Source organism: Notechis scutatus, chromosome Z, assembly GCF_049901735.1.
Source record: "Notechis scutatus isolate UNSWTSFEM ecotype Mainland chromosome Z, rNotScu1.2, whole genome shotgun sequence".
NCBI lineage: Eukaryota > Metazoa > Chordata > Lepidosauria > Squamata > Elapidae > Notechis > Notechis scutatus.
The window spans coordinates 102,421,623-102,446,329 of record NC_142025.1 but is presented as its reverse complement, the minus strand read 5'-3'; the positions used below and the strand labels follow the sequence as shown (position 1 = coordinate 102,446,329).

Genomic DNA, 24,707 nt, shown 5'->3' with positions numbered 1-24,707 from the left:
CCCTGTCCTATTGTTTCTTTTATTTTTCTATTTTTCTTATATGTATCCATGTATTCATAACTATGTTTTTACTTATACCTATTGTTTTGTAAGCAATTGACAAACTAAATAAATAAATAACTAAAAAGCTGTTTGGAAACAGTACAAAATGTTAAAGCAAGAATACTGATTGGAGCTGGACAATGTAACTATATGATCCCTGTTTTTAATGATCCACTGGCTCTCAATTGGTTTCCAATCCAAAGTGCTGATTTTAATTTCTAAAGCCCTTCTTAACTTGGGACAAAGTATCTGAAGGATACTTTCCTACCTGGTCCCTATCCATAGCTAGCATCATCTTCAGAAGGCCCGTTCTGGGCATCCCTTGATGCTAAAATGTGACAAGTGGCTACCGGAAAGTGGGCCACTTTTGTGGTGGCCCTTGATTTTGGAATGTCTTGCAAAGTATGAGGTGCTGGTGCCAAGCAATTCTTACTGTCTCTGCAACACCAAACAAGCCCATGCTCATTTCTCCTGTCCGTTGCAGCTTTTAATTTTGTTATAGCTTTTTGTACATTCTTCCATCGTTTCAGTATTTATCTGCTTATTTTCATTTTGTATATTTATAAAAAAACAACTCAAAATATAGTTTTATTGTTAATTGTTCTTAAGTATAAATGTAACTGTATAAATGTAATCTTGAGATGTACTTAAATGGGAAGCAGCACAGAACTGCTTTAATTAAATAAAACTATTGTTAATCTCTTCATCCCCATAGGTCTCTTTCCATGGCTTTTGAAAGATGGACTTCTTTCTTGCCTTTTAAACATAGTTTCACAATAGTGATTTATTGTTGATGATGGATTACATCCCAGAGTTTTAAAGGAGCTGGCAGAGGTCATCTCGGAACCACTGCACCATATCTTTCAAAAATCCTGGAGCACCGGGGAACTAACAGAGGACTGGAAAAGAGCTGATGTGGTTCCCATCTTCAAAAAAGGAGGAAAAAAAAAACAGACCCAGGAAACTATAGACTAATCAGCCTAACATCAGTACCCAGGAAGATACTAGAAAAGATAAAAAAAACAGATCTGCCAACATCTAGAAACAAGTAAAGTAATAACTAGCAGTCAGCACGGGTTTGTTAAGAACAGATCATGCCAAACCAATCTTATTTCATTCTTCAACACAGTGACTAAATTAGTAGACCAGTGTTAAGGAAGGAGCAGGACTCAGGAATGCAAAGAAACTCTTCATTTTAAAGCCGGAATCAAAAAGCAAACAAACGTGGCCAGCGCTGGCTTTTTATTGCTGGTGCTGTCCAATACTTCAGCCACTGACAGAGACTCAATCTTCCCGCCAGTGGCTGAACCAATGAGTGGGGTCTGATATCAGACTCCACTTTGCATATAACGTAATTTCATGTAAATGAAGCATCATGCATATTCAACACTCCTCCCCTCTTAGTTCAGACCGACCAATCACCGCATACGCGGCAGACATGGTCCTTCAGGTAGGTGGGGCTTCTGAAGGTGCGACTGGTTCAGTTGTTCCTGAGGTGGCGGCCTGAGCGGACAGGTCCGCCGCTGCTCCAGACTGCCCTTGGAAGCTCCTGGAAAGTTTCCGGGGGTGTGGCAGTTTCTGTTGAGCTCAAGGCCTCAGAAGTACTACACTGGACTCCTCCACCCTCAGATAAGTTCTCTTCTATCCTGTTCGGGTTTGATCCTACTAATATGGGCCTTTATGGGTTTTCTAACTCCTGGGTCTAGTTGTTGCCAGTGGTGTGCTGTGTTGTTTGGATTTGTGTGGGGTTTGAGTTATGCAGCTCCGCAATTGATCTATGTGCCTGTTCCATATTTTCCCCCCTTCTACCTCCAGTCTATATGATCTGGGTCTGGTACTTTCAATTATTTTCGCCAGGACCTAGGTTTCCCCTCCCATGTAGTTGCATGCATACACTGTGACTCCAGAAGCAAATGTCCTGCACTTTCCTGTGGAGTCTAGAGGGGTGTTGTTTGTGTAGTTTGGATGGACCCTGTCCAGGGCGGACCTTAATTTTCTGTTCATGAGCATTTCTACTGGACTTCTGTTTGTTGCTGCACTTGGTGTTATGTGTTGGGTTAGTAGCAATTTGTCGATTTTTTTTCTTGCCAATCGCCGGGACCTAATATTTTTAGTATTTCTTTGGTTGTTCAGACCATCCTCTCCGCTTGCCCACATGTCAGATCCCCAGTTGGACGAGGAAACTTTTGAATAGCTGTTCCGTGAATTGCGGGCCACTGTCTGAAACCAGCACATCAGGTAGCCCATGTGTGGCAAATAATTTTCGCAATGCTCTGATTGTTGCCTCGGTTGTTGTGGATTTCATGATGACCACCTCCAACCACTTAGAGTAGGCAACAACCACAATTAGGAATGTTTGTCCCTGGCAGAGTTCTGCAAAATCTATGTGCATGCGACCCCATGGTGCCGAGGGCTTTTCCCACTTAATGGGGGGTGCTGAGGGAGGGGCAGGTTGGGACTCCTGACATGGTGGGCATGTGGCAACCCAGGTCTCAATGTCTCTGTCTATCTCTGGCCACCATATGTAGCTCCTTGCTAGGGACTTCATTTTAACTATCCCGGGGTGCCCTTTATGTAGTAGTCCCAAAACCCTCTTTCTTAATGGCTGCGGTACAATCACTCTGTCCCCCCATAACAAACATCCCCTTAATGCTGACAACTCTAGCTGTCTGTTTCTAAATGGCATGAATTCCTCCACTTCTGTCTTGTCTGGCCAGCCCTGCCATACCCAGTTCAAAACTCATGCCAGCGGTGAGTCTCGTGATGTCCGCTGCCGTCAGTAAACCTGGCTCAAGACTTTCTGTGCGGAATATGGAAGTTGCTGGGGCTGGGTCTTCCACTAGGTCTGGTAGGGGGCATCTGCTGAGAGCATCGGCATGTGGGATGTTTTTTCCTGGCCTGTGTAGTCTGTAGTTATAGGCTGCCAGGAAAACTGTCCATCTTAGCATTCTTGGTGATAAGAAGTTGGGTGTGGGTTTGTTTCCTGTGAGAATGCCAAGCAGTGGCTTGTGGTTGGTGACCAGCTCAAAGTGTCTGCCTTAGAGGTATTCATGAAAATGTTTTACTCCGGCTACGGCAGCGAGGGCTTCTTTGTCTATTTGACCGTAGTTCCTCTTGGCTTTTGACAAAGTTTTAGAATAATAGGTGTTGTGACTCGGAGGTTTGAGCCTGCTCTGTTAGAGGACACAGACTTGGATAATGAGGAAGAGGAGGATTTGGCTCTGAGGTTTGAGCCTGCTTTGTTAGAGGACACAGACTTGGACAATGAGGAAGAGGAGGATTTGGCTCTGAGGTTTGAGCCTGCTTTGTTAGAGGATTTGGAATTGCCTTCCTCCCCAGGACTTTCCTCTTCGGCAAGACCTTCCTCCCTGGTTGTGCCTCAGGTGTCGGCAGATAACCAGGAGGGCATATCAGAGCCTCTGGCTGAGGAATGTTGGTTTGATGTGAGGCAAAGACACAGGCAAAAGCGTGAGATGCAACGCAGAAAGAAAGGACAAATCAGAGAATGAGATGAGGGACTGACATGCCCCACAGGGAATAAAAGTGGGTGTGTTAGCTCTGGGTTCTTGTTCGGGACAACGTGTTATTTAGTGAGAGAAGCTTCAGAATTATCCTGTGTGTGGCAACAGCTTGTGATTTATGTTCCTGCTTCCTTATCGGACTTGGCAGACAGCTTGTGTGAGACTGCCAAGAATGTTATCAGCTTAAGAAATTTAACCCTGTAATTACCGGACTTGCCTGCTTATTTGTGTTTCAGTTGGAAATTTGGACTTATTACTTTGTTTGTACAGGTGAGACATAACAAATAGGCTATGGGGGTTTCCTTTCCATTCAGTAGTCTATGGCCCTGATGCCACATGGTGATGCATCACAGGTTAGCTGTAGTGGCAGGGTCTCGCTATATTGCATCAGCACTGTTGTTAAATGTCTTTTATTTTGGAGAACGCGGTGTCCTCGGAGGACTCCCACTTCCAGGTTGTATTTTTATCCAGCAGTCTATGGAATGGTTCCGCTATGGTCGCCTTCTGTGGCAAGAATATGTTACAAAAATTTAGTAAACCCAAGCATGCTTGGAGTTCAGCTTTACTCTGTGGAGTGGGGGCTTCCTTAATTGCTTTCATCTTGCTATTCATGGGTTGGATGCCTGACCCATCGATTAGGAAACCCAAGAATTCTATGCTTGGGACAGCAATATAGCATTTGTCCCTTTTTAACTTAAGCCCCGCTTCTTGGAATTGTCCTAGTACCATTCAGACCCTCTTCATTAGCTGGGGTTTGTCTCCGGCTGAGATTATTACATCGTCAAAGTAGGGGAGTATTCCTGGCAGATCTTGTAATAGCTTTTCCATTATCCTTTGGAAAAGGCCGGGAGCTATGCTAACCCCAAATTGCAGCCGGTTGCACTTGAATGCGCCCTTGTGGGTCATGATTGTTTGGGCTTCAGTGGTGGCTGTGTCCACAGGCAATTGTTGGTACGCCTGTGCTAGATCCAATTTAGCGAAAATCTTGCCCTGGCCCAAGGAATGTAATAGGTGCTGGACCACTGGCACCGGATATGCGCTCTGTTGCAGCATGAGGTTCAGGGTACTCTTGTAGTCCCCACAGATTCTGGCTGACCCATCGGGCTTCACAGGGGTCACTATAGGAGTCTCCCACCTCACGTGGTCTACCGGTTCGAGGATCGCTTGATCCCTTGTCTAGCTACTCTTCAACCTTGGGCTGCAAAACAAAATGGACTCTCTGGGACTTCAGTCTGATAGGGGCTATGTTGGGGTTGAGGTTAAAACTGATAGGGGTTCCCTTATACTTGCCCAGTTCGCTGCTGAAGACATCCCAGAATTCCCTCTCTAAAATGTCTATGTTGCTTTTTCTGTTTGCTCTGGTCATCGCCGTTGCGTGGACGCCGGTGAGGCTGATCTGCAGGGGCACAAACCATTCTCTCCCTAAGAGGCTGGGGAGATCTCAGTCCATGATGGTCAGTGTCAGGGTTCCCTGGAAGTCCTCATATTCTACGTGTTAGGTTTTTTTCCCCAGCACTGGTATTTTGTAGCCTTGGTAGTCCTTTAGTATTATTCGTTAGGGCTGGAGCTGTTTCCAGTTAATGTGAGGGTTGATTTTCTGGAGAGCCAACCAGGAAATCATCGAAATATAAGACCCGGAGTCAACTTCCATCGGACATAGGGTCCCATCAATCCTCACCTCGGTGAGGATCTTGTTGGATTCAAAAGTGTCTGTGTGTCCCATGCGGGCGTGTGCATAGCCCATGATTGTATGGTGGGTCTCTTCCTCCCGGGCGCCATCTTGCTTTTTGAATTTCACGTCAAATGTCTTCCGACCCTTGTATTGCCTGGTTAGGGAGTATGCCCTGCGGCTCTGTTTGTCCTTTGGTTGGCTGGCTTTGCAGACTTCCGCGATGTGGCCTTTCTTTTTGCACCGCCTGCAGGTGGTCTCTTTAAAACAGACTGGGCATGCTTCCCTCCACAGCCTCCACAAGGCTTCGCTCTCTGGGTGGTTCCGAGTTTGCTGGATTTCACCCAGTGGACATCTTCCTCCTCACTGTTGCTGCTCCTAGAGCGGGATGGACTACGCGGTGCTCCCCTCATAGCATGGATGGTGTGGACCTTGCTGCTGCCCTTGACTCAGGCTGCGAAGCAGTCGGAGGCTTTTGCAGCTTTCGCTTCTTCCTGGGCCTCCTTGAATGAGACATCCTCCCTTGCGAAAGTCTCTTCTGCAAGGTTAAGTCAATCCCGGATCATTTCTTCAGCGTTTGAGAATTTACAGTTCTTTGATAGTCTCCTCAATGCAGCCACAAAATCATTTATGTTCTCCCCCTCTTTTTGACTCCGGATGTAGAAATCATTCCAGTTTGCCAGGCACAATGGGGTAGGGTCAAAATGTCCCTTCAATGCTCGTTGCAGCTCATCCCAGGTGACGTTTGCCAGCTCATCTGCAATGAGGGCTTCGGCTAGTTCATAGAGTTCTGAATTGCAATAGGTCAAGAAGAAAGCCTTCTTCTGACTTCCGGCTTGTGCTTCTTCAGCGACAGACCGAAATCCGCGATCGTGCGTGGTTTCGATCCATGCTCACCACTGGAGCACCCTGAGCCAGCTGGATTCATGGCTAAGCCACCCCGTAGAGGTGGTGAAGAGGGGGGAGACCACCAGCAGGGTCAAGGAGAGCTGCATCTCTCCTCCCCAGCTGGCCATTACTCCCTTTCCCAAAGGTGGTTGCAGCGGTGGTCAGAAATGGCCACCTCAAAGAAGAATCCAACCTGAAAAGATTGTGCAGGAGGAAGATAAGAAGAGAAAGCTTTGACTGACCAGGTTGAACTGAAAAAGCAACAACATAAGGTACCCTGGTATTTGAACTATAAAGAATAACATTGTTCCCAAAGATTTCTGAAGTGGCGAAGGAGAGTGAGAAGGGAAAAGATTTGGTTTTTTTTTCTTTCCTTCCCCATACTGACAGCTAAGAGACTTAAGTAAGAAATTGAAAAAAATTCACTTTGACATTAATAGTCATTCAAGCTGAAAATAAAATGTCAAAGGGATAATAAAGATTTCTTGGATATTTAAAAACTTTTAAAAGAAGGAAAGGAGAAAAAAGGAAAAAACAAAAGGGTGGGATCTGGAAAAATGGAGGAGACTACCTGGAAGTAAAAGGAATTAACAGTGAAACTTTAACAAGATTCCTAAAAAATACATTCTAACTGAAACTTTGTAACAAGATAATAGAACCCCAGGAAGAGAAAAAAGAAAAAAGAAGAAACAGCCTTGGATTATTTGGATTACTTGGTGATTTTTGGATTTTTGGTTATTGGATTTAAATGACTAAAATCAATTGGATGGTTGTTTAAAAGTGTTTAAAATGGCATCACTCTTGGAAGAACCGAAAATGGAACTTAAAAAAACAGAAAGAAGATGCACAAGGAAGAGGTCTTTTTGGCTTCGTATTTCAATTTTTAGAAATGGAGATCTTGAATTATGAGAAACAACAAGAAATGCTTGAAGAACAAGAAGGGCAGGACAAAGAAGAAGCCATCTTTAATGATCAAGTAATTCTATGTGGTAGGAAAAAAGGAAAGGGGGGAAAGAGAGTGAAAAATTTAAGATTTGAAAAAACAACCAAAAAAATTAGTTTGAAAAGCAATTACAATATTAGGAAGAAACAAAAGAGAGAATTACAGAAGAGAGAATTAGAATTAGAGAGACAAGGGGTCAAAAAGGGAAGTGAGAAGAAGAGGGGGAAGAAGGAAAGGAAAAGAAGTTATAAAGCAGTGGTCCCCAACCTTTTTGTACCAGGGACCGGTTTCAAGCAGAAAATTTTTTGCAAGGACCGGGGGAGAAGAGAGAGGAGGCTTCGCTCTCTCGCTGCTCCACCAGCCAGGAAGAAACTGCTTCAAAGAAGCGGGGGCTTTTCCTGTCACCGCAGCTATTCCGGCGCCCGTTTCACCCCACCCCACCCGCCCGCGCCACTGCGCCAATCCAGTGTCCCGTTCTGCCTGCCTGCCTGTCTGCCTTAGTTTCTGGTTGTTTGGGAGCAGCTTCGCTGAGAATAATAACTATTCGCCTCTTTTACTCAGCGAAGCTGTTCCGATTCAACCATTAACGAAGGCAGGCAGGCAGGCAGAACGGAGCACTGGGTTGAACCCAGCGGCGCGGGCGGGCGGGCGGGCGGACAGGGTGGGGTGGGGGGAGAAACGGCCGCTCGGAGGCGCTGCGGCGACAGGAAAGCTCCCCACCGCTTCTTTGAAGCAGTTTCTTCCTGGGCTGGTGGAGGAGCGAGAGAGCGACTGAGAGAGCTGACCCAGAGAGAAGGACAGGCTTCAGTTGCTTCCTCCCTCCCTTCTTTCATTTGTGTCCTTGATCCCCGATCCCAGCAGCATTCACCGAAGGTGAAGAAAGCCGCCATTTTTTTAAAAAAATTCTTTGCGGCCCGGTAGAGAGTGCTCCACGGCCCGGTACCGGTCCGCGGCCCGGTGGTTGGGGACCCCTGTTATAAAGGACAGAAACAGGATATAGAGAAACAGAGAAAATGTACAAGGATTAAAGGTATAAGCCTATTTAGAAGACATAGAGATAATGGGTGAAAATTTAATTGAAAGAGAGGATTCTGCAAGGGTACATAAGATAGCATTGTTATATTAGAAATAGAAATGAATTTAGAAAATATGAAACAAGTATGATTAAAGTGATAGATAAAACACTTATTGTAATGGAATGGAATGTTTGTTAATAAATAAATGAAATAAAGAGAATGAGAGAATGAAATTAGGAAAGGATGAGAACATTTTAATTGTTATTAATGATTTATAAAAATTTAAGTGAAGAGAAATATGAAAGAAATATGAAAAAATATGGAAATATTACAAGTGTTCCTAAGGAAGTATGATATTTAATGGAAAAGAAATGTTAAATATGTTAATATTAATGGAAGATTGTAACTAACATTAATGGTTGAGCCGAATTGGAATAGAATGAGTATTTTATGTATTTATATATATATATATATATATAAAATCTTTTGAATTTTAAGAATGTACCAAGCAGAATTCGATTGGCAAAAGTTATGTGTTATAAAATAGAGGTTAGATATTGAATGTTATAACTGTAAAGGCATAAATTGAAGCTTAAATAAGATCTGAATAGACAAAAATTAAAAGATACAAAGGTGTCATACTCTAATCAGTAACTACAGGGGAAAACTTGTTTAATGAGAAAAGAAAATATGAAATTAAAACAGGACAGACAAAAGTATAAACATAATGATTAGAAAGATATTGAAACTTAGAAAAAGAGATGTAATTGAACTTAGAAAGTAATGAGATAATTAAAAACAAGGTTGAGAAAATTAAGGGAAGGGAAAAATCACTAAGAAAATGTTAAAATAGTAATAAGATATGGAATAGAATACAAAGATGAATATGAAATTGAGTTTGTGTCTGTATGGAAAAGTGACAACCCAGGATCATGCTATTCTCAAAAAAAGATATTTTATATGTATTATGTTTTGTGAAAACCCAAATAAAATTTTTTACAAAAAAAGAAGAAGAAAGTCTGCTTCTTTGTGTCAGATTCTACCTGCATCCCATTCATCTCCAAATTTAGGTTGAATCTTCCCATGTAGGAGGACCACTTCTCCTTGGTTGGCTCAAATGGGATCGATAGAAGTTGGTGGACTATGTTGGTTCGCTGTTGGTTGGAACCAGAGGTGGCATTCAGCAGGTTCTGACCAGTTCTGGAGAACCGGTAGTGGAAATTTTAAGTAATTTGGAGAACCGGCCAGTCCTTCCCTTGCCACATCCATCAAGCCACGCCCACAAAACCGGTAGTAAAAATTTTTGAATCCCACCACTGGTTGGAATAGTCGAGTTCATGATTCATCTGGAAAATGGCCGTGGTGCCCACAAGGTCTTCCTCAGCATCCCACCCTCGTCACCAGTGTTAAATGGCAATGGATAAGGAAGGAGCAGGACTCAGGAATGCAAAGAAACTCTTTATTTTAAAGCCGGAATCAAAAAGCAAACAAATGCGGCCAGTGCCGGCTTTTTATAGCTGGTGCTGTCCAATACTTCAGCCACTGACAGGGACTCAATCTTCCCGCCAGTGACTGAACCAATGAGTGGGGTCTGACGTCAGACTCCACTTTGCATATAACGTAATTTCATGTAAATGAAGCATCATGCATATTCAACAACCAGCAAAATATTTAGATTTCAGCAAGGCATTCAACAAATAGACCACAACCTACTTCTTAGTAAGCTAGAAAAAAGTGGAATAGATAGCACCACTATCAGATGGACTCGCAACTCACTGACAAACCGTACTCAACGAGTAGTCCTTAATGGGTCTAAGTCTACATGGAGGGAAGTAAGCAGTGAGGTGCCACAAGGTTCAGTCTTAGGCCCAGTACTCTTCAATATCTTCATTAACGACTTAGATGAGGGCATAGAAGGGGAACTTACCAAATTTGCAGATGATACTAAGCTGACAGGAATAGCTAACACCCAAGAAGATAGGCTCAAGATCCAGATGGATCTTGACAGACTAGAACACTGGGCCTTATCTAACAAAATGAAATTCAATGTAGAGAAAAGTAAAGTCCTACATTTAGGCAAGAAAAACCAAAAGTACACATATAGACTGGGTGAAACCAGGCTCAATAGCAGTAACTGTGAGAGGGATCTTGGAGTCTTAGCTGGAAAACCAGCTAAATATGAGCCAGCAGTGTGCAGCAGCAGCCAAAAAAGCTAACACAATCCTAAGTTCTATTAACAGAGGGATACAATCAAGATCAAGGGAAGTACTAATACCATTCTATAAAGCCTTAGTAAGACCACACCTAGAGTACTGCATCCAGTTTTGTTCATCACATTATAAAAAAAGATGTTGAGAGTCTAGAAAAACTACACAGAAGAGCAACCAGGATGATTAGGGGACTGGAGACTAAAACATATGAAGAACGGTTACAGAACTGGGCTTGGTTAGTCTAGTAAAGAGAAGGACCAGGGGAGACATGATAGTGGTCTTCCAATATTTGAGGGGCTGCCACAGGGAGGAAGAGGTCAAGGTATTTTGTAAAGCACCCGAAGACCAGACAAGGAATAATGGATGGAAACTAAACAAGGAGAGATTTAACCTGGAAATAAGGAGAAACTTTCTGACAGTGAGAAAAATCAACCAATGGAACAGCTTGCCCTCAGAAGTTGTGGGAGCGCCATCCCTTGAGACTTTCAAGAAGAGATTGGACTGCCATTTGTCAGAAATGGTGTAGGGTCTCCTGCTTGGGTGGGGGGTTGGACTAGATGACCTACAAGATCCCTTCCAACTCTGATTATCTGTTAAATCTGTTAAATTGTAATAAGAAATAAGAAGAATTGCTTCATCATTTTTAACTGACATTAGCTTTTTGTCACACCAAACACTACTCATAATTCTGAGCTTTTACACAATCCTTTGAGATATTTAAAGGGCTTCTTAAAATTTATTTAACTGTGCTCCTTATCAAACCTTTGCAATATAGCCTGCATTAGTATCTCTTGTCAGAGATGAAGGGATTGAGTTCCACATGGAGTGGCAAACCTACAGAGTTTACGGCAAAGCCAAGATTAGGGTGGTAAAACTTCTATATTTGAAGGCAGTTATTTGATTCCCTGATTCCACAGGATATCCGGTTGTGGGTTCTTGAAGAACTCAAATATCATATTGGTGAAAATATGCAAGTTTCCCCTACAATCAACATCCATTCCTGAGGACTTGCATATGTAATTCCAGTTGTTTTTGTTTTGTTTTTTTACAGAACTGATGGGGTAGAAAAAAGGAAATCACAGACCAGCTTATTTTGACATCTCTTATGGGGAAATTAGTAGAAAGTATTATTAAAGACATCCCCCCCTCCACAAGACATATAGAAAATTGGGTTTCTGGAAGATTCCTATAGCGCTGTGAGACTAAAGGCCTGCCCCAGTGCTGAGCTGATACTTTCCAACCATCTTTGATTCAACAGAAAACTAGACTGGCATGAAACTGGCATTTTCTTTTTAATTCTGATGCTTCTGTTTTAAAGTCTCTGTAGCCACATGAGCTCCCTCCAAAGTGTTGAATAGGGAAACCTCACAGATGCTACTCGCTTGGAGGCAGCCCCTCAAAAAGGGAGTTTATTAATTTAGCTCTATTTCTGTTAAAGATGGTACTGGCCATGGGTTAAAGAGAATAACAGAATAACAGAGTTAGAAAGGTTTTATAGTCCATCCCTCAGCTGAAGAAGGAGATCCCATACCATTTCAGACAACTGGTTATCCAATCTCTTCTTAAAAACTTCCAGAGTTGGAGCAGTCACATCTTTGGGAAGAAAATCATTCCATTATTCTAACAGTTGGGAATTTTCTCCTTAGTTCTAGGTTCTCTCCTTGATTAGTTTCCATCCATTGTTTCTTGTCCTGCTTTCAGGTGCCTTGGAGAATAGGTTTATCCCCTCTTCTTTGTGGCAGCTGCTTTGAGATCAAAACACTGCTATCATGTCACCCCTAGTCCTTCTTTTCATCAAACTATGAAAAAGATGAAGGCCGTGTCATGGAGAGGAAAAAGAAAGGGCAGGCTTGTAGCACAATTAGGTACAGGAAAAAAAAATTGCCTAGGCTCATCCTGACACACACCCTCAGTGCAGCATATATATGTTCTGTAACCCCTTTTGAGGCCATATTCTCATGATGTAGCCTTCGTCTCATCCTCAGCCCATGGATGAGACATATTAAAGTCGACTCCCTGTTTTGGTTTTAAAATAATGCATTCTTCCTCTCTTCTTTCAACATAGCTATTACTGTGGTCTTGTTCTAATATCAACAAGGTAGTTGAAAACAAATGTATAAGTCAGGAACAATGCCACTCTTGTATGGGGCTGCATTACAATTAATTTGAAAAGAAATCAAGTACCAACTAGAAAAAAAAAAAGACTTTAAAAACCTACCAGTTTAGGGAAATAGAATATGCTCATATAGGACACAGATTTTAGGAAGCTTGTCAGGTTAAAAAGGGTAAGAATTCTTATATTACACATGCATGCCATAGAAAACATGGATATAATTTTTCCATTGTTAATGCTATTAAAACGTGGGGCAGGGAAGGCCAGACATCAATGAAATTAAGCATAGGGGAGGTTTGGGACTTAACAAGGAGAAGTGCTTTTTTAGTAAATTTACTGTCATGGGATTTGTTGTGAATCAATAAAAGTGAATAACCTAAATGCAAATTAGGGGTTGAAAACCTGCACACTTGATTGGTCCTTATACAACAACTTGGGATTGGGCCAGAACCAGTCCCTGATTGGCCACTTTTGGGACTGTCCTTATTGGTCAGTAGTTGGAACCTGTTGCACATTTTCATTGGTTAATAAGGCAGCAGCTAACCCTATAAAAGGGTTACTGCTGCCCATAGCATTGCTCTGTTCCATTCTGATTCCTGTTATTATTAAAGAGTTGAAGTCACTGGTCAGATGTCTGGTCTCCTTATTCTCCAAACTTAACACTGGCGACGAGGATGGGATTCGAGACCGAAGAGCTGACTAATCTACAGAGCAACTAACAGAGCACGTGGTCGAACACACACCATCAACGGCAACATGGCCAGCGGTGCCGTACCACCCGCTCCATTCAATCCAGAGACCGAAGACTGGGAGGCCTACATGGATCGGTTCCAGATGTTTCTGGAAACTAACAATTTGAAAGATGCAACAACCGCAAAAAAAGAGCTATCTTTCTAACACATTGTGGACCAACCGTGTTTAAAATGGCAAAGTCGCTTGCCAAGCCAGCAGAGGTAAAAGAAATGGACTGGGACGCCCTCGAGCCGTTACTACAGGCTCACTACGCGCCCTCCGTATCAACCCTAGTAAGAAGACACGAATATTACCAGAGGGATCAACGGAAGGGCGAAAGCCTTGCCAATTACATCGCGGACCTCCAGAACCTAGGAGGCCTCTGCGGGTTCGCCAACTTGGAAGAAGCCCTCCGGGACCGCCTGGTTCTGGGCCTAGAAGACGGCGCTATCCAGAGCAAAATTATGGCTAAGGGGGACATCAGCCTCACGGATGCCCTTAAAGAAGCCTCGGCAGCAGAGGCGACAAAGAAGTCGGCAGCCCAAATGCGCCGCACCAACGCACTGCTACGTAAACTCGCCACTGATACCTCACCTCGCTCAGAGAGACACCCGGTATCAACTCACCACGAAGACCTAGAGTCCCCGTCCGACAGCGATGAGGAAGAGGTCAACCGACTTCGAACAGAGAGAGACCAGTCCTCACAACACTCATTTCCATGTGCCGGCTGTGGAGCAAATCACCCACGATCCGGCTGCAAATTCCTTGACGCACTTTGCCGCCATTGCAGGAGACGCGGTCACATCGCAAAGGTTTGCAGGAGCAAACAGAACTCCAAACCCCGACAGGCCGAATTCCAGTCTTCAGGATTCTTCGGCACACACCGAGAAAAATTGAACCACTCCTACAGAAACAAGCCGCCCACCACTTCCACCAGGCGTGAAGAAACCAGGCGGGAAGAGACCCACCAAACAATCACCATAGGCCACGCCACATCCCTTGATGCCGGGAAAATCCGAGTAAAGGTCGCCATCGAAAACAAACCTTGCGTGATGGAGATAGACTCGGGATCTTCCTCTCGATGGTGTCGTGGAAAACGCTCCAACAGCTCCTTCCAACGATTCGCCGCCAAGACCTTAACCCTCAGAGGGTTATACTCAAAGACTATCAGGGCAACCGAATTCCCGCCGGGGTCCCGCAGATTCCAGGTCTCATTCAAGGACCGCACCGTCACACTACCACTGACTGTCGTGGATCGAGACAGGCCTAGTCTTCTAGGCCTGCAATGGTTCAGGCCGCCGGAATCACTGTAGCCGGAGTCCACAAGGCTGAAAGCGTCGATTGGGAGGAAGCACTCGTGCAAGAATTCCAAGACGCTGCGAACGGACTAGGCAAGTATAAGGGGACCCCAATCTCGCTTAACTTGAACCCTGAAATAGCACCCATCCGCCTTAAGCCGCGTCGGGTGCCGTCGCCTTAAAGCCTAAAATCGACGAACAACTCGATAAGCTGATAGCGCAGGGCGTACTGGAACCCACCGACCACGCCCGTTGGGAAACCCCGATAGTAACGCCTATCAAGCCTGATGGGTCCCTAAGAATTTGCGGAGACTACCGGGCCACATTAAACCACGCACTGCAGCAAAGTGCTTATCCAGTACCGGTAGTGCAACACTTACTCCATTCTCTGGGCGGCGGGAAAGTTTTCACCAAACTAGATTTAGCCCAGGCGTATCAACAATTGCCTGTAGACCCAACCACAGCCGAGGCGCAAACGATCGTAACACATAGGGGCGCATTTAAATGCAACCGCTCCAATTGAGTAAGCGCGCCCCTGGAATCTTCCAGAGTTTAATGGAAAGGTTGTTACAAGGGATAAAAGGCGTTGTCCCATATTTCGACGATGTACTCATCGCCGCACCTAACAAAGACATCCTAAAAAACGACTCAGAGAGGTTTTACGAAGATTCCAAAATGCAGGCCTCAGAGTAAAAAAGATAAATGCCACTTATGTACCGAAAAAGTAGAATTTTGGGATACCTCCTGGACAGCCAAGGAATTCATCCCAATCAAGACAAATTACGAGCAATTAAAAAGGCACCCACTCCTAGGAACAAGGCAGACCTACAGGCGTTCCTTGGACTTATCAATTTCTATAATGTGTTTTTACTCCACAAAGCAACAGTAGCTGAACCATTGCATAGACTATTAGACAAAAAAGCAACGTGGGTTTGGGGACAACGGGAACAACATGCTTTCCAACAAGTAAAGAAATTGCTAACTTCTGATTCAGTACTTATGCAGTACAACGAGACTCTGCCGCTCACTATCACGTGTGATGCATCACCTTTTGGGGTTGGGGCAATTCTGGCCCACGTGTTACCAAACGGAGCGGAAGCCCCCATCATGTTTTTTTCGCGAACCTTAGCTAAAGCTGAACGAAATTATAGTCAGCTGGACAAAGAAGCTTTAGCTATTGTTGCTGCAGTTAAAAGATTTCACGAATATGTTTATGGCCGTGCGTTTACAATAATCACTCGCACGCAGCTACGCTTGGTGGCCGGGAATCGACACAGGAATCGAGGCCTGGGTCGCTATGTGCCAACGTTGCCAGGACGTCAGCAACGTCCCACCGAAAGCAAGCCCAACCGAATGGGAGACACCGAGGGGACCGTGGTTCCGTATTCATATTGACTTTGCGGGGCCTACCAAAGGTCACACTTTCCTGATTACTGTCGACGCCTATTCTAACTGGCTCGAGATTCATCGAATGCACACAACTACAACCGACTCAGTTATTAATAAATTAAACAGATTATTTGCCACGCACGGGTTTCCGGACCTGTTGGTCTCGGACAACGGCCCGCAATTCACTGCATTGCCCTTTGAACAATATCTGGCTGATCGGGGCATCCACCATGCGCTGACCTCGCCCGTGCACCCTGCGGCGAATGGACGTGCAGAACGCATGGTACAATTTGTGAAAAAGACCCTGCATAAAATGGAATTTGGCAACATCGACGAGAAAATCAATCGAATCCTCTTATTGCAGCACATCACGCCCACAGCGTGACCAACAAAACACCCACTGAACTTCTTATGGGCGGAAAATACGATCGCACCTTGACCGGCTCCACCCCGCTTCGCACCAGAAAAACCTTTCGGCTCCAGCAGCAAATGCCGGGAATTTAAGGTAGGCGATTTAATCTTTGCCAAAAACTTTTCCGGCGACCGCATGGATACCCGCAACCGTTACCCACCTCACCGGGCCTAGATCTTACCGCCTGCTAACAGACGATGGGAGGGTGTGGAAACGCCACATAGACCAACTCCAATCGAGATTACCACCCAGCGGCCATGACTTCCCCGGTTCAACAACTCAAGGGGAGGGAGTATCGAGGGAATTGACTTTGATACAACTAATAGCAGGTCAACGGGAGCCCTATAGCCCAGCGAAGCACCGGAACGTGAAGCGGGAGGGAGTTGATGTCTTCAGGGAACTTTAATACGGGGGAAAACGAACTGCAAAACTCCGAAGAAACACGCAGCAGCAGAGACAACCACAGTGAATGCAGCACGGAATCGCCGTGCAGCGAAATAGAACTTAACAATGGTCATCCAAACGCTCCACCGGAACCGGACATTGGACAAAACCCGGTGGAGCCTCGGAAATCATCCAGGCAGACCAAACGGCCTGCCTATCTTGAGGATTTTATCACAGCTCCCCTCAAACGGAACCCAAGGGGGAGGGGTGTTGTGAATCAATAAAAGTGAATAACCTAAATGCAAATTAGGGGTTGAAAACCTGCACACTTGATTGGTCCTTATACAACAACTTGGGATTGGGCCAGAACCAGTCCCTGATTGGTCACTTTTGGGACTGTCCTTATTGGTCAGTAGTTGGAACCTGTTGCACATTTTCATTGGTTAATAAGGCAGCAGCTAACCCTATAAAAGGGTTACTGCTGCCCATAGCATTGCTCTGTTCCATTCTGATTCCTGTTATTATTAAAGAGTTGAAGTCACTGGTCAGATGTCTGGTCTCCTTATTCTCCAAACTTAACAGGATTTGATGAGGGTGCTAAAGAATTTATGTATATCCTATTTCTACAGTAATCTTTTCCAAGAATCTAAAGATTGCACAAATGTCTCCCCTCCCCGCCCCTGCCCAATAACAAGGGAATTTGCTGGTACTAATGTAGAAGGTAGCATCAATTTAGATTACAGAAATCTGGACTTCTGTGAAAGAAGACTGAAGCTAGCTCCATAAAAAGCGGACTTGATGTCTATAGTGGAATGAAGAGGTAGTGAGTAAGCCAGCTTTTTGATAATTCTTCTCTGGACAAGGAGAGGATAGAAATCACCTATAAGAATTCCAGACAACTGCTCCTCTGGTGGGTTTAGAGCTCTGGGAGATGAGGGAATAATCATGGCCTAAAGAGCTGTGGTGGCACAGTGGTTAGAATGCAGTACTGCTGGATACTTCTGTTGACTGCCGGCTGCCAGTTGACTCCAACTTGCATCCTTCCAAGGTTGATAAAATGAGGACCCAGATTGTTGGGGGCAATATGCTGACTCTGTAAATCACTTAGAGAAAGCTGTAAAGTACTGTGAAGTATATAAGTCTATAAGTATATAAGTCTAAGTGCTATTGCTATCTTGCTCAAACAATGATAGTCTTTGAAAGGACATTAGTTTGCATATTTCTTTTTCTAAATTGCCTATTAACTGTTTTTCCATTATTAGTAAACTTTGGATCCACACATTGTATAGCACTGGTAGGTTTCCTTCAAACTTCAGTGAAAGAAGCTTTAAGTACAAGTTTAAGAGCTTATTTTTTTTTAATAAACAACAAAAGGTGATTAAAAATTTGATTTTAGAAAATTGCGAATGGTCTAAAAGTGCAGATAAATTTGATATAACATTTTAGAATTAATTATAAATAATTATTTCCATGGGAAAATGTTACTATTGTAATTTTAAAAATAACAATGATAAGATTCTTTTAAAATGGAGCCTAGAGGGAATTAGAAGTAGCACAGAGTATAAATTGGACATATTGAAAGATATTTTTGAACAATGGACCCAGAAGTTAATTTTAAAATGTCCACCTCTATAGATAGACTGTGTTTATAAGATATTGTGGATGAGCAGAAAGTTCTACCTCAAAACATCGAGACTGAGTTTAAATTGGATTTCTACAAGAATGACATGGAAAAAGATATTATACTAGGTCTACAAAAGAAACTGGTTGATTTCTTAATAATTAAAAAGAATTACAAATAAACCAAGTGAGTGACCTGGATAATTTTCCTATATTGTATTTGCAAAAGGGTTGTGCTAAAGTTTTGAAGAAGTTTGTGAAAAGGGACAAAAGCGAAATAAACACAAACCAAATTTCACATTACAGTATACTTCCTTCCTATTGAAGGAAGTAAAGACTGGTATGTTTGAAATAAAGGGAAGCAATATAAAGTTGGTTTATTTAATCAAGCTTAAATAGATATGTGTATTTATGGTAACCCTTAATGGGCTTTCACTAAAATTAGAAGTGAGACGACAATACTTATCTATTGTTTATAGATAAAAGATTGGATAGGGAAGAAGAAATCAGTTTGTTGTATTTTAAGAAAAGGCAATAATTTATTTATACATTGTGATGAAGGTGGGAAGTTACTTCTCTGTATATCTTTTTTTCCCTTTTTGCTTACTATATATTTATTTTTGCTTTTCTATTTCTATTTTTCCCATTTTTCATTCTTTTCTGCATGTTCTATACATTTTTTGTATTTGTTTTTATTGTTGTAATTATAATCTTTAATACAGTTACTATAAAAATTACATTAGATAAATTCATGGAGGTCTCGCTTAGAAATAGCTACTAGTTTTGATGGATATCTCTTAGAGCAAGAATCCAAGATACCGTTCTCTAAATCTCTGTTGCTTGAGGGGCAATAGCAGAATGAACAATCATCTTATGTGTTCTATCATAACTATATTTTTAAATCTACAAATTAAATTATTTTGTGGTAATGCATAACTCTCTTAGACAAGAATTGAGTTTTATCATATCATATCAACTATGCCATTCTGGGGGCTATATTCTGCATGTATCTGATCTGAGTTTTATGTTTTTTATGATTATCCGCCACAGGTAACACCCTAAACAAGAGAAACGGAACCGAAGGATATTTGCAACTAGAATACATTCTTGCAAGAATACACCCCCTGGCTAATTCTTCAGCCAAATATTACATGCCAATCTTATTTTCTCCAATTCCTTCAAGGGGGATTCACACCCTGATGATTTACATAAAATATTCTAAAATCTTTACAGTTTCCATGTAAATGAAGTGAAGAAACAGATGGACAAAATGAGGCCAGAACATCAACTGGACAGGCTGAGAAGTGAAAGTGAGAAGATACTTGTCAGCTGTCACCTAGGGCTCTAAATGAAAACACCATCAACCATCTGTGTTCCATTTTGGTAATTTCATCCTAATCCCACCATAAGGCCCATGTAAGCTCCTTTCCCAAACTGCTTTCCTCAGAGGATTCCATCTTCTGGGCAGTAGTTGTTTCCCCCAGCAATCTCTGCCTCCATCATCCCTTTGATAAAGGGACAGAGGAGGCACTGCACCCAACGATGTTCAGGAACCAAATACTCAGTCCTTCAGGAAAGGAAAGGATAGGCTAAGTCTACTTTTTTGCATAGGCTTGAAAGCGCCCCCAACCCCAACATCTCCTCCATAAGAAACGAACAGCATCTGAATGAAGGCAAGGAGTGGGGTTTGGCCCTGATGAAATAAAATCATCTAGCTTGCAGAAGGAAGCCTGATGAACAATCTGCCTTTGGGCAGGATCTGGTTTTCCACCTTGGCTGGAATTTCATCTTGTCTTTTAAAGTCTCTGTTAAACAAGAAGGGGAATCAGATAATCTCCAAAGCTTTTTCAAATTCTAAAGTTTTCAGATTCTCAGTATAAGCTATTTAACCATCTTGACTTAGTACATAAAAAAATAAAGCTCATTATTCAAGACAAATGATCTTTTACCATATTCTTATATAAATCGGTTTGATTCTCATCAGTATACTGCAAAATATTTTAGAGCCTTTTAGTCTTATTGCTTACACACACTGAAGATAAAATTTCCCTGCCTGATGATGTGGACTACAGTCAGTGAAAACTTACAACAGAATCCCATTCTTATGGTCTAAACCAGTGACAGGCAACTTCTGGCACTCCTGGTGCTGCTGAATGACAATTCCCAATATTCCTACAAAGCATGGCCAACCATGAGGGATTCTGGGAACAGTAGTTTAGCAATGTTGAGATGGCTATGGGTTGCTTTTCTAAAATAATTGTTTCTACTGTGCCTCCAGGTGTGTTGAGTTCCCAGAATTCCTAGTCAACACATCTGGAGTACACCAACTTAATAAAAGACTGATTCAGAGGAATTCTGTAGCTAACCTAACAATTTCATTTTGCCAAAACATCCATTCCTTTTCCAGAGACATCATATCCTGTTCCTTTAGTGTTCCATGCACTCTTGGGTGGGGGAAAGGATGATCTTGGTTTAGAATAACTAAAACAAGTGCAGCTGAGCCAAGTACCTAGTGAGACTTATGAATTTTAGACAAGAACGAGAAACAGGATGAGTTCCCAAGGCTTAAACAGAAAGATAAATTTGTACTTTGCACAAAATTTTATGACAGTAAGAGAAATTCATGAAGGGATACAGTGACCTAAAAGGAAGAGTTAATTGATTCTCCCTTGCTAGAGGTTTTCAGACACAGGTTGGGTAGCCATCTGTTAAGAATATTCTACCATTGAATATTCAATGAATTTCCTCAATGGATTAGATGAGGTTTGGATTAGATGGCCTTCAAGATCACATCAAATTGAATAGAATAGAATAACAAAGTTGGAAGGGACTTTGAAGGTCTTCTAATCCAACCCCTTGCCTAGGCAGGAAACCCTACACCACTTTAGACAAATGATGTTATCCAACATGTTTTTAAAAAACTTTCAGTGGTGGAGCATTCACAAATTCTGGAGGCAAGATGTTCCACTGATTAATTGTTCTAACTGTCAGAACATTTCTCCTTAGTTCTAAGTTGCTTCTCTCCTTGATCAGTTTCCACCCATTGCTTCTTGTCCTGCCCTCAGGTGCTTTGGAGAATAGCTTGACTCCCTCTTTTTTGTGGCAGCCCCTGAGATATTGGAACACTGCTATCATGTCTCCCCTAGTCCTTCTTTTCATTAGACTAGACATCCCAGTTCCTGCAGTCATTCTTTATATGTTTTAACCTCCAGTCCCATAATCATCTTTGTTGCTCTTCTCTGCACTCTTTCTAGTGCTTCAATTTTTTACATTGACTAAAACTGGGTGCAGTATTCCAAGTGTGGCCTTATCAAGGCATTATAAAGTGGTATTAACACTTCATGTGATCTTGATTCTATCCCTCTGTTTATGCAGCCTAAAACTGTGTTGACTTTGCAGAACACTGCTGGTTCATATTTAAATGATTATCCACTAGGACTCCAAGATCCCTCTCACATTATCTATAGTTCAGTTTTAAAATCATTAAAATTCATTATCTTCCTAATTGTTATCATATTCATTAACCCATTGTTTGCTCAAGGCAAATGATATATTATAATAAAATGAAACTGAAATCTACAGCCATTTAATGTCACCTTGTATTGTGAGATAATTGGCATATACAGTTGATATAAACAAATATACAAAAATAACCAGCCAAAATGGTACACATGGCTTCTTCTTTAAAACCAGAACCTTTTCAAATGGAATAGATTCCATAATTTGGAAGCAACATAGCTCACACATAGGAGCATCTCTCTATCCAATTCATTTCTGCTTGAGCTCATTGGATTTTATATTGGAGCCTTATTTAAAAATGAGACACAACAGCAGGGAAAGTAGACCAGTGATTTTGCAAGCCATAATTAGCATAATACAAAATCAGCAACTCCGTTAAATATATGGAAACAGTTTCTCACAAACATGTGGTCCAGAAAGAAGATTATATGAAGTGTAGCACTACAGTGTGGCGAACTAAGTTCACAAGGAACACGTTTGGATGTATGTTTAGTGGATGCCTCTGGGTTTGATACACACACACACACATATATACACACACATACACATACACATATACATACACACAGACACACACACACACACACATACACACAAATAAACCATTAGCACAATAACTAAGTTTTCCCAAGATTATGTCAGAAATTGACTGGCTGGTTTATGACATCGTCCAAATGTTACTTCTGGTTCATGTGAACCCAGAAAGTTGGGTTAATTCCATACTAACAAGTATAAATAGTAACTAGAAGCATTATATGAATTGTCACCCACAACTGTTCACATTTGCCAGATGTTTGTGCATTTGCACTGCCATTATGAATCATTCTTTTTCAATAGTCTTATTATTAGTTTCAATAAGTGACTGTGGGGTTTTATGGACCAATACATAGAAATCTATATATAATGCTGCCATTTGATAGGTATCTCTTTGTGCTTTTCTATTAAAATACCATTTAATTTTTATACACTCAGTGCCCTAGTAGAGTTACACCTGTATTTTACACACCATTCTGCACATGTTGTACCTTATTCCCGCCGCTGTTTGGGCTGGCTCACACTTGATCCCTATCTTTACCTGTCCTTCTTTGCCCCCATCCTAATTTTGGTGACTGGGTAATTCTCAAAGCTGCCCTTCCTCAGATTCACAAGACAATAGGCACCTCCAACCCGCCGCCCGCTCCTGGTTCATTCTTGGGGCACTCGCCCCGTGGAACGTGGGGACGGTACCTGCTCCTTTCCTTTCCGGGAAAGACGATCCCATGGCCTCCTCCAGCAGAAGCCAGAGCACCATCAGGGCTCCCCAGGAAAGCTTCCGCGATTCGGGGTGCCCCATCACTCCACTGCACCACTTTTCCTTGGCACGAACTTTCTGGTGCGCCTGGCGAGCAATTTCCACCCGGGCTGTTCCTCTCTCTTCCCTGCAGCCTCCACCTCCGTTCGGCTGCCAACGGCGTGGGATGAGTGGCTCCCGGAAGATTCCTGCTCGGTGGCGGAAACTTGTCTGCTACAAAACTCAGCATTTGGAGGTTGCTGGTGCAGCACGGAACTGTCAAAGCTCAGCTGGGCGGAGGGCGGGGGGTGGTGAGGGTGGGCGAGAGAGGCAGGAGCAAGAGGTCTGGGAAGGATGCAGAGGAACCGAGGAGCCGGCCTGTCCTCTAGTGGCCATTGGTAGAATTTGGTACAAGTACAATACAGTATCCATAAGTGAAATATGGGTGTTCTATCGATCCTGGCTTTACTTTGTAGATAAAGTAAAAAATTACTTTGGTGGAATTAATCAACAACATGGGAAACGATTTGTAAACGTGAGATTCTAAACTTCCTAGAATTATGGAACATTAGAGTTGGAAGGGACTTGGTAGGTGAAAAATCCAAACCTTTTGACCAGAGTGGGAATCTATTATTTCCCTATTGCTGATATCTCCACCCTGTTTCTCCATAAAACCTCTAGTACAGGGCACTTCATCAGTTCCAAAGAATCCATACTTTGAACAGCTGTTAGCTTCAGGACATTTTTCTTCTGTTTGCTTAATAAAAGTAGGCATCAACTGTGGTTAATGTATTTGTAAGTAGCTGGAAAACTAAAGCATGATATCAGAGAGAAATGGGGAACTGGAGAAAGTTTGCAGCATTTGTAATAGTTGCATAAAATCAAGATGCATTATGAGGCCATATTGCAACTTGTTATTGAAATACAATACAGAGCAGAATAAAACAGAAAGATAAAATTGTTGCAAATTTTAAAGATGAAATTTTAAAGATGGGACATTGGGAAGAACTATACAGGTGCGGATGGGGGACAATAACATTTCTACCAACTCACTGTCTGAGGGAAAATTGATACAAAATGTTGTACACATGGTATAGTATATAACTCCATTAGTGATTGCCAAAATGGGCAAATTAACCAGTGATAAATGTTGAAAATGCCATAAAAAAGGAGAACTCTTTGCCATATGTGGTAATCATACAAAAAGACTCACAAGTTTTGGGGGAAAAGTACACCAAAACAACCAGAAAAATCTGAAAATGAAATTTGAAATGAAATTCTATTCACATTAGGTGTGATCCCAGATAATACAAATGAAAAGCATAACTTATTAAGACATATGCTGATGGAGTCAAAAATTAACTGGGCACAACACTGGAAAAAGCAAATCTTGCTATCAATATAAGATTAAAAGACTAAAATTGAAGGTTATAAAGCAATGGAAAAATTGGCTATATGTATCTACACAGCAGAAGTCTAATCAAGTTCAATTAGGAATGGCTCCCTTATAATTAGTCACATAGCCAAGGCAACTTAATATACTTATAATATGGCTTTTGAAGAAAAAGTAAGTTTAAAAATTATTAAAATGGTCTAAACAGAAATTAGTAAATAATAGAAGTTTAAAATAGAGTATGTAGACAGTTAAGTAGCAGTTAGTAAAAGTTTTAAATGGTTTTTA

General features: G+C 42.3%; 1 protein-coding gene across 6 annotated transcripts in view; it reads right to left on the bottom strand.

The window, feature by feature from the left end:
• Positions 1-23,314, bottom strand: part of PLXDC1 (plexin domain containing 1) — a 118,789-nt gene extending 95,475 nt beyond the window's left edge. For 3 of the 6 annotated variants that reach the window (XM_087947736.1, XM_087947737.1, XM_087947739.1), the window contains exon 1: positions 22,984-23,220. In XM_087947736.1, coding sequence (XP_087803862.1) covers positions 22,984-23,089 — 106 coding nt within the window. In that variant the 5' untranslated portion in view covers positions 23,090-23,220. Of the gene's footprint in view, positions 1-22,983 lie in introns of all 6 variants that reach the window. The other 3 variants (XM_087947740.1, XM_087947738.1, XM_087947741.1) reach the window with 3 other exon arrangements.
• Positions 23,315-24,707: the final 1,393 nt, after the last annotated feature.